The 10,319-nt window shown below is 36.9% G+C and overlaps 1 protein-coding gene across 1 annotated transcript; it reads left to right on the top strand.

Annotated features, from left to right (window-relative positions):
• The first annotated feature begins 784 nt into the window (after nt 1–784).
• LOC107662182 (SNW domain-containing protein 1) lies at nt 785–8,061 on the top strand. The gene is made up of 14 exons (XM_016452098.1): nt 785–880; nt 1,477–1,630; nt 3,401–3,562; nt 3,659–3,754; nt 4,063–4,169; nt 4,470–4,574; nt 4,658–4,727; nt 4,889–4,954; nt 5,040–5,156; nt 5,562–5,703; nt 6,133–6,235; nt 6,619–6,736; nt 7,391–7,554; nt 7,787–8,061. The coding sequence occupies exons 1-14, from the start codon at nt 867–869 to the stop codon at nt 7,977–7,979; spliced, it is 1,611 nt and encodes a 536-aa protein (XP_016307584.1). The 5' UTR covers nt 785–866; the 3' UTR covers nt 7,980–8,061.
• Nucleotides 8,062–10,319: the final 2,258 nt, after the last annotated feature.

Here is a 10,319-nt window from a genome sequence, read left to right on the forward strand (position 1 = left end):
CGTCAGAACGCACAGAAACGACAGCACAAGACTGAATGGAGACGAGCATCAGCTAACAGCTGCGTGGAGAGCGCTCGGGTAGACTGAACACGCTGGAAGCGAAAGGACGGAATTTGAAGGCGGTTGAGCACGACTGGACAAGTGTAAAAAGGTAATTAATGTGATGAGATTTTTGACAGGAAGAGAGTGGGGAGCCAGTCGTTCATCTCTTAAAAGGATTTATGTGGCCTTGATAAGATCGGTGTTGGATTATGGTAGTATAGTGGTTGGGTCTGCAGCTAAGTCTCTTTTAAAGAGGTTAGAGGTTATTCAGACTCAAGCACTAAGAATTTGCTGTGGTGCTTTTAAGACTTCTTCAGTACCTGCTATACAAGTGGAAATGGGCGAAATGCCACTGGAATTAAGAAGGATTCAACTGATGGCTAATTATTGGGCAGGACTGCAGGGATATGATGACTCTCATCCCACAAAAGCAGTACTGCAGGATTGCTGGGAAAATGGAAGAAATTTAAAGGAAAACTTTGGTCGGATTGGAAACAATGTAGCAAAAGAGAAGTGTTTAACTTGCGAATAAGCCCTACGGTAGTTTTTCCAGAGATTGCCCCTTGGAAGATTGCTTGGCCTGAGGTAGACTGGTTTGTGCTTAAGGAGAAAAAGAAAGCAAAGGAAGAAATTAATTTGAAAAATGTATTTAATAACCGAGTAGGAGGTAATTATAGTGAATTCATACAAATGTATACAGATGGTGCTAAAAAACCTATTATCTGATCCACACTCCGGAGCAGAAGGGGGCGGTAATGCACCAATAAGCTGGATGTCAACCGCCGTTAAACTGGAAAGAAGAAGAACGCACAGAAACAGTCAATATGTCGCTGGCGAGGTAAGTCGCACTGAATCTCTTTTTATGGTTTTATGTTTCTGCTTTTGCATTAAAAGTAAATATTAAGAGGTTTACGTGTTTTTATTTGTCCACATATGATTTTTGTTGTCAATTTGCGTTCTTCATTAGCGGAGTTGTCGTATTTGACGCTCTGAGGCCTGCGGTCGTGTGCTCTTTGTATTACAGTGATGCTAAGAAGCTAATGCTACGTCAACAGCAAAGCAAGAAAATAACATTTTTGATACATAGATAAATATCAAATACGAAAATATATAGAGAATATAGAAAAAATATCTGTTTCATCCATATCCATGCTCATAAAATACTTTATAAAAAGCTTTAAATATTTGTTACGTCTCCATTCCTAGAGGAAGTTAGGTAAGTTACCTCTTGTACGTAAAGGAGACGTTTGTTATAACTTAGCCTTTGAAATCTAATTTCTCTATGTTTGAAATACGCGGTGTTCACAGTTTCTACATCATACGCCCCCATATACTAATGTGTGTGGATGTAAGTTTACATCCAGTATATAAGGATCACCCGATGATTTAATATTTTCTGTTTTCCTCACTTGCTTTTTTTTCCCCATCTTGTAGTTTTCTCCCTGCACCCACCCAACTGTCCCAGGACCAGCTGGAGGCAGAGGAGAGGTCTCGTCTTCAGAGGTCCCAGTCCACTGCTTTGGTTTCCACCCGCAGAGAACCTCCTCCTTATGGCTTCAGAAAATCATGGGTGCCCCGGTCACTAGAGGTACTGCACAGGAGATATGTATATAAATTAGTGCTGGGCAACGATTAATCGCATCCAAAATAAAAGTTTTTGTGTACATAATATGTGTGTGTACTGTGTATATTTATTATGTATATATAAAGGCACACACATACAGTTTATATATTTTGAAAATATTTACATGTATATATTTATATTATATATAAAAAGTTTATATATAAATATATTTAATATCTAAACATAACTTATTTTTCTTAAATATATACATGCATGTGTGTGTATTTATATATACATAATAAATATACACAGTACACACACATATTATGTACACAAAAACTTTTATTTTGGATGTGATTAATCGCGATTAATCATTGCCCAGCACTGATATAAATATATGTTAGATATACATGCTATGCAAGAAGATGTGCATTCAAACTTTTGATGCACAGGTAGTTCCAGTCAGTTAATCACATTCTACATTTATGTGATGTCTTCATCTATGTGTATGAGTTAAAGGGGTCATCGGATGAGACATGCACTTTTACAAGTTGTTTGAACTGAAATGTGTGTTGGCTAGGGATGGGTACCGAAACCCGGTATTTAATCGGTCCCGGGGTTAAATTATGAAAGACCGGAGAATCGATAAGCTCTGACGTTAATACTGTATCTTATGTATAAAACACTAAAAATGCCTGCACGCTGGTGCTTTTACAAATTGATGTTTTATATTCATTTCATTAAATATTTATTTTACATTTCCGAATATAAAGCAATGTTAAATCAGCTCTTAATTTGTCATATATATATATATATATATATATATAAAACAAAAAGTAGTGTGTGCACAACCACCCTATTATGATAAAGATCCACCCAATGTTTTTTTTTTAATTGGGGTGCTCCGATTGATCAGCTACCGATCACTATCGGCCGATAATCGCTTTGGGATGTTTGATCGGCGGTCTCTAAAAAGATTTCACCGATCTCATAAACCGATCTAAAGTTGATGACACACTTGCCGTCAGGGGTTTGGCATGACATGCAGCGGCACCGTCTTAGTCTCTGTCCGGCGCGGGTAAAATAATTATAATGCTGAAGGTGAGGTACAATTCATATTTCTTCATTAAGTAACTTGTAAAGTAATTTGAAAACTTTCTTTAAAGCCAAATGCAAGGAAATGGCTTGCTCTGAAAAGAGCTGTTTTTGACAAGGTAAAAAGGGTGATGTTTTACACTACTATTGAGAAATTTTAACCAAACAATGTTACAGACTTTTCATTAAGACCCTAATGAATCATATCAACTTGTGGAAAATGGGCATCCAATGACCCCTTTAAGGCATGCAAATTTCTATATCTAACCAACTAAAAAAAGTGACTAGTATTGCATCCGGTGGTTCTTTGCCTCTGCGTTGTGCATTCAAATGCACACCTGACCTCACTAAGGATTGTCCCTAATATATACATTTTAAATGTGAGTGTTGTTTGAAAACTAAACTTTGACAAAACTGAATGGAAAAAAGAGTGTTCTCTTTGCATTCACACTGTTCATGGCTTTTAGTTGTTGTGTTAAATTTCCTGTCCTGCTAATATTTAAATATTAGAAACTAATAGCAACAGCAGTATTTTATGTCAAAGGCCACCCACCATAGTGGTAGGTAGATGAGGCAAAATTATCTGCTGCTGTGAAAAAAGCACCTGGATTTGGCTGGTGGCAGGTGTTATGTGTCCTATTCTGCTGAAATCATACTGTAAATTGCTTTGCTAATCTTATGTTTGATATTGTTTTAAAGGACTTTGGAGATGGAGGAGCTTTTCCAGAGATCCACGTGGCCCAGTTTCCTCTAGAAATGGGTAGGAAGAAAAAGACCTCCAACGCTCTGGCAGTGCAGGTGGATGCAGAGGGCAAGATCAAATATGATGCCATTGCTAGGCAAGGTCAAAGCAAAGACAAGGTGCCTCATCTTCTTGTGTTGTTAAATTGTTCATATTTTCAGTGGTTCAAAGCTGAAGAGGTTGTGATGTCATACTTTTTTTTTTTTTTTTAACAGGTCGTATTCAGTAAATACACAGACATGCTTCCTAAGGAAGTGCTGAACGAAGATGATCCTGAGCTGCAGAAACCCGATGAAGAGGCTGTACAAGAGGTGAGGTCACCAAAGAACAAAAAGTAAATTTAAAATAGTTTTCTCTCAATATTGTTGTTTGATTAATGACATAGTAAACAGAAGCAGATCTGTTAGGCTTCATTTACACAGCAGTGTCTGACAAATCCTGGTCTGAAATCACTAACTTTAATACAGTGGGATTTTCTTGACTGTTGTTAAACAGCATAAACATTATTGGTACTATTGTTGTTGCTTTAAATTGATTTTAATCGAGCAAAGTATGAATTTCTCATACTTATGAAGTCAATCCAGCATGATACAACTGTCCTTTTTTCCTCTTGCTGTAGCTTACAGAAAAGACCAGATCAGCTCTGGAGAAACAGGTCTCACAGAAAATTGCAGCCGCCATGCCGGTACGTGCTGCAGACAAACAGGCCCCAGCTCAATATATCAGGTAAGAGCAGGTCCACTGCATTTGGAGTATAAATAAATGTGTTTGGATCAATAAACTATATTTACAGTATGATGTTGATTACCACAGCAAATTATTTAAACTGGTCCCTTGATTTAAAAAAAGAAAAGAAAAGTGGAGCTTATGCGTTAATTATTCAGTGCAAACAAAGTTGTCTAAATCATTCTTTATAAGGTAGGTATAGATGCAGTTGTCTTTGCATTGCAAGATGTTGTTGACAAGTTCACAGAATGTTTGTAAGTGTTCATATATATATATATATATATTTTTTTTTTTTTAAAGGTACACGCCTTCACAGCAAGGACTTGCATTTAACTCCGGAGCAAAACAGAGAGTCATCCGAATGGTGGAAATGCAGAAGGATCCAATGGAACCCCCGCGGTTCAAGTATGTCGCCTTAATCTTAGTTTTAAGAGAGTGAGAGTGAGTGTGATCCGTGTAGGAAACTCAATGTTTGTGTTTTCTAACAGAATCAATAAGAAAATTCCTCGAGGACCTCCATCCCCTCCTGCTCCAGTCATGCACTCTCCAAGCAGAAAGGTAGGAGTTTGGCTTCCGCCAACTATTGATCCCAGCATCGATAGTCATCAGCTTTGTTTACACTCAGAATCCACAGAAACCTGTCTGGAGGAAATATTTATGAGAACATCTTAACTAACCTCAAAGTGTCTGTTTTTTCCTCTTATTTTTTTGTTTTTTAGATGACTGTGAAAGAACAGCAGGAGTGGAAGATTCCACCTTGTATATCCAACTGGAAGAACGCAAAGGTATCACTGAGCCTCCATCAATTATTCATCTTTTTATTGTTGGTTAAAAAATATTGACAGTGAATACAACGGTGTTGCTTCTCAGGGTTATACCATTCCGCTGGACAAGCGTTTGGCTGCTGACGGACGAGGACTTCAAACTGTCCACATCAATGAGAACTTTGCCAAGCTGGCTGAGGCTTTGTACATTGCAGACAGAAAGGTATAACACCTTCCCTTAACACTCTGAATCCCACGTTGCTAAGTTTGCTGACTTTTAGAAAGTTAAGAAATCTTCAGGACTCTGTCAACATTACAGAACAGTTTCTCAGACCAAAATGATGTCTGCAGCACTATATGGGGGTAACTCTATCGCAGGGTGACATCTGTAGAAGTATAGTCATATGGCTTCTCTGTGATAAATTTGGAGACTAAATCATTTACTGTTCTAGCTTCTTCCTGGTGGAAATGCTCACTTTTTACAATGTAAACAGTTCCCAATGAATAAGAAAATAAATGAAAAAGTTATTTCGTGGGCTAGCCAGTATTTGTTTAACTCTGTTTTGTTTTTACTGATGTGTGTACAAGACTGATACTACTGATGTTTTTGGTTGTGTGATGTGTACAGGCCAGAGAGGCTGTGGAGATGAGAGCTCAAGTAGAAAAGAAGATGGCCCAGAAGGAGAAAGAAAAGAAAGAGGAGAAGCTGAGAGAATTGGCTAAAATGGCCAGGGACAGGAGAGCTGGTATCAAAGCCCACGGTGACAAAGGTAGAAAAACATACACCATCACTGAATGTCTACAGTGAGAATTGGGAATGCTTTTTAAATTTTAATTGAATCCTTAGGCAACTTGGTATCAAACTGGATTCAGAGTTATTTAAATTTGATTTTAAAGTTTAAGTAGCATAATGCATTTAAAATGAATGGTTCAGTATCTTGTCTAACACGATGTATGGGATATTTTCTGAAACATTAGATATTTATGTATAACAATCAATGAAATAGTTATTGCTGCCTGCATTTGATCATTTAGCATTCTTAACATTTTATATTGAATATGTTATTAATAGATTTTCTAATGAAAAAGTAAAAGAATTTGGTCTTGACCCTGGTTTTGACTGACCCTCATGTCCGGTCATAAGTGTGCTGTCAGATCTGTTGGCGAGATCACCATCTGTGTCTTTGATTTTCTCTCAGGTGGTGAGGACACAGAAGTCAGGGAGCGTGAAGAGATCCGTCACGAGAGGAGGAAAGAAAGGCAGCACGACAGGAACATCTCCAGAGCCGCCCCTGATAAGAGGTGCATGCATTTTTTTACACTTTTGCCCTGAATCATTCATGTTCCAGTAGAACTGGTGCACACATTCCACTTTAACCTACATGATTTAGCGTTATTTTCTGTCCTCTGATCTCACACGAGTTCCGTATGTGTTAAATTTTACATCAGGCACCTTTTAGTGAAACAAACTGACTGTTCAGGCCAAGCTTGTCATACTTAAAATGCATTTAATCTGTAGTTGTAATAGCTTTAATTATTCATGTTTTTTCCTCAAAAGATGTTCGTGTGACAATTCCCCAAACTCCCAGTTTGAGACTTGTGTAATGTAGTGTGATAAATCTGGCTGTATGTATGAGGTGTTAATGTGAGTTTAACTGATGTCAGTGTGATTTTGGTCTGTTCAGGTCGAAACTACAAAGAGATCAGGACAGGGACATCAGTGAGCTCATTGCCCTGGGCCAGCCGAACCCCCGTACCTCCAGTGAGGCTCAGTATGACCAGAGACTCTTCAATCAAAACAAGGTAATCAACCCTTGGGCTTTGCTGATCTCAGATTACTGATTTTAGGTCAGTAAAGAGATCCCTAAGATGGGAAAGTGCTTTTGCCTTTTTGTTTAGATTAGTTAGGTGTGCAATTAAACACACAAAATAAAACTAAACTTTTAATGGTAATAATGTTGATATTTATCTGCGTTTAAGACAAAGACAGAATCTATAAACTTTCATCAAAATTTTAAGTATTTTATCTGCCCTTAACTTTTCTGTTGATCAGTCTAAGAACTTATGAGCGTGAAGTGTGTTAATATCAAAGTCATTTCATATCATCTAATCAAATATTGAATTCCTAGAGAAGTCCTACTCTACATCATTCACCACAAAATATTACAATTTGGTTTCAATCTGAAGTACTTGCCAATGCATGTCTTATGCCAATTAATGGTCTAAATGGGAATAAAAATCAAATCGTGGTCAAACGACAATCAAAACATGATTTTTAGACTGGGAAATTAAGTCAGTGCATATACATTTTTTGAGTTGTTTGAAATATTTTGACATTAAAATGTTAAAAATCCAAGTACAGTAATCATAAAATGTCGGTTAGATGCATACTTTATAGCTGTAAGTTTGCATTGTTTTCTATAGGCATGAAACTCATTCTTTGCTTGTGTTTTTCAGGGGATGGACAGTGGTTTTGCTGGTGGAGAGGATGAGATGTATAATGTATATGATCAGCCCTTTAGAGGTGGCAGAGACATGGCACAGAATATTTACAGGCCCAGTAAGAATGCAGATAAGGACATGTATGGAGACAACCTGGACACACTCATGCAGAGCAACAGGTATGGAGACACCTGGACTGAATATTTGCATGCATTAAAAAACAAAGCATCAGATCAAATTTTTTTTTAAAGAAATGAATGAAGATTTGAGTAAGATTCTAGGTAAGAAGCAAAGGTGATCATTACTAAAAACTAACAAGTTTTCTTAGAAAGGCCCTATTTGTCATGTTTGTTTATTGTATTACTGTAACTTCTGGTGCACACAATTTAACCATGTCCCGTCCTTCTCTAGGTTTGTTCCTGATCGGGAGTTCTCAGGTGCTGATCACGGCCCCCGCCGGGACGGGCCTGTGCAGTTTGAGGAGGATCCTTTCGGTTTGGACAAGTTCTTGGAAGAAGCCAAACAGCACGGAGGCTCCAAAAGGGCGTCCACTAGTGGGCGCTCCAAGGACTACGACCATGAGAAGAAACGCAGGAAGGAGTGAGACGCTTCCTTTGTCCACAGCTGCAGGGTCAAATGCTCCCCTGCCCCTACTTTTTTGTAGCTGTGAATTGAATTATGAAACATTAGTAATATGGTATATCATCCTTTTCTTTTCTTTTTTTTATCATCCTCTTAAATCTGTTTTCTTTGACTCAAAAGTGTGAATTTAAACCTGTTGTACTGCAAAGCCACCCTAATAAATGTCTTGTAGAGGATTACATTGAATTTTAAAGATTGTTTATGGTGGGTGTAAGATTTGTCTATAGTAATCTCTTAACAGTGCACCAACTACTTTGGTGCAAGGTGTATTTAATTTTAAATGGCTCTCTCCATTAGTCTTATAAATCCAGTTCACAGTGGTTTCAGCTGCTGAGTCTGCTCTTTATATCCAAGAGCGAATTAAGCCTCTCAAAAAACATTTGTTCAAGGGAGGAAAGATTAGTATTGTTTAGTTAGTTTTAGAGCCTTATCGAGAATGCATTGCTCACATTTTATGCAAAAATTAAGCTTTTATTTGGTCTTAAGAAATGGGTTGAATAATTCTTTAAATAATTTTCTGTCCCCTAAGATGTTTCAAATGTAAATGTAAGAAAGGACATAATAAATTTTATATGGAATCTATTTAATTTCTTTTTTTATTTTACATTGAAAATAGATTTGTTGTGAAAACAATTTCAAATTCAGAAATTTCTAGTGAATTTAATAAGTAATTACAAAGAATTGGTAAGTAACGCATTGAATATGACATTTTGAAGTAGAAAGATTAAAAATGTATACAGTGAAGAGTGAACGTGCCAGAGTTATCTTTGATATGTATAAATGGTGATCATTAGCGTTTTCACAGCAAGTAATCAATGTACAATGCTGCTTGCCATCACACAAGCATTTAAGGGAAAACAAAAGAGCAGATGGCTGAATAGTGGCAGTGATGAAGAAATGTAATGGTGTAATAATTAGGTGTCATTATCAGAATATATTTTTTCATGAGGTTAGTTGACTGCTATACTTTTCCAGGCTTTTCTTTGAAACGTTAAAAATCTCCTTGCAATTTATATAATAGTTCACTTAAAGGTTGATTAATACCATAATTGCATAGTTTAAACATGTTTCCTTTAAACTCTCAAATAGTAAAAGTGCTCCGAATATATCTGAAGCTGCAGAATTTCTCTTCGTAACACTGAATGATTTCATTGTGCAGTAACAATGTCATCTGCCATTTATGTAGTGCTATATTTGTATGACGGGATGCAAAAAACTCACTAAGAGTCACGAGGCCAATCTAACTCAAAGATGCCTTTCTGAAAGATCATCTTTGATTTAGCCGTGGATTACACATTGGAAATGTCCAATATAGAAGTTGCTAATATGATTTAGGTTTCCTAATTGAAACATTCTATGCTTGAGTAATTTCAAGACATTTTAAATGCCTGGACTTGTGATATTTGGGTTTTTGTTCCCTACGTTTTAATTATTTCTTGAAAAATGAGCCCAATTTACACACATAATGTAAATTGTACATTTACATTATGTACACAATTGTACATTATGTAAATTTACATAATGATTAAATGTCCCCACAGAATTTAAAGGGCCAATAAATAACAGCAACTTTTCTGCTCAAAACTACTGGGATTTATGTGTCGCTTAAAGGAATGTCAGTCCCATTTATTACTTTTGATTACTATTAATACAGTCGTGGTCAGAATTATTGGCACCCTTGGTAAATATGATCAAAGAAGGCTGTGAAAATAAATCTGCATTGTTAATCATTATGATCTTTTATTTAAAAAATTCACATAAATCTAACCTTTCATTGGAGAATAAGAATTTAAAATGGGGGGAAATATCATTATGACATAAATGTTTTTCTCTAATACACATTTGACACAATTAACGACACCCTTTTATTCAATGCTTTTTGAAACCTCCATTTGGCATAATAACAGCTCTGAGTTTTCTCCTATAATGCCTGATGAGGTTAGAGAGCACCTGACAAGAGATCAGAGACAATTCCTTCATCCAGAATCTCTCCAGACCCTTCAGATTCCCAGCTCCATGATGGTGCTTCTCCTCTTCAGTTCACCACACTCATTTTCTACAGGGTTCAGGTCAGAGGACTGGAATGGCCATAGCAGAAGCTTGGTTTTGTGCCCAGTGTGAGAGCATTTTCTTTTCTTGATTTTTGTTTCTTGAAACACTCCCAAACAACATGTGGTGTAGGTGCTGTTTGATTTTTTCTTTTTTTTTAAAGGTTTTCTGACCCTGAGACTCAACTATTTTCTGCAGTTCTCCAGCTGTGGTCCTTGGAGAGTCTTTAGCCACTCAAACTCTCCTCCTCACC

This window comes from Sinocyclocheilus anshuiensis, unplaced genomic scaffold (genome assembly GCF_001515605.1).
Source record: "Sinocyclocheilus anshuiensis isolate Anshui unplaced genomic scaffold, SAMN03320099.WGS_v1.1 scaffold1221, whole genome shotgun sequence".
In the NCBI taxonomy this organism is placed as follows: Eukaryota; Metazoa; Chordata; class Actinopteri; order Cypriniformes; family Cyprinidae; genus Sinocyclocheilus; species Sinocyclocheilus anshuiensis.

Bases quoted from the DNA above. Each gene is read 5' to 3' on its own strand.
- LOC107662182 (XM_016452098.1), top strand. The intron at 4,170-4,469 runs GTAAGAGCAGGT...TTTTTTTTAAAG, and splicing joins GCCCCAGCTCAATATATCAG to GTACACGCCTTCACAGCAAG. The intron at 4,728-4,888 runs GTAGGAGTTTGG...TTTGTTTTTTAG, and splicing joins TGCACTCTCCAAGCAGAAAG to ATGACTGTGAAAGAACAGCA.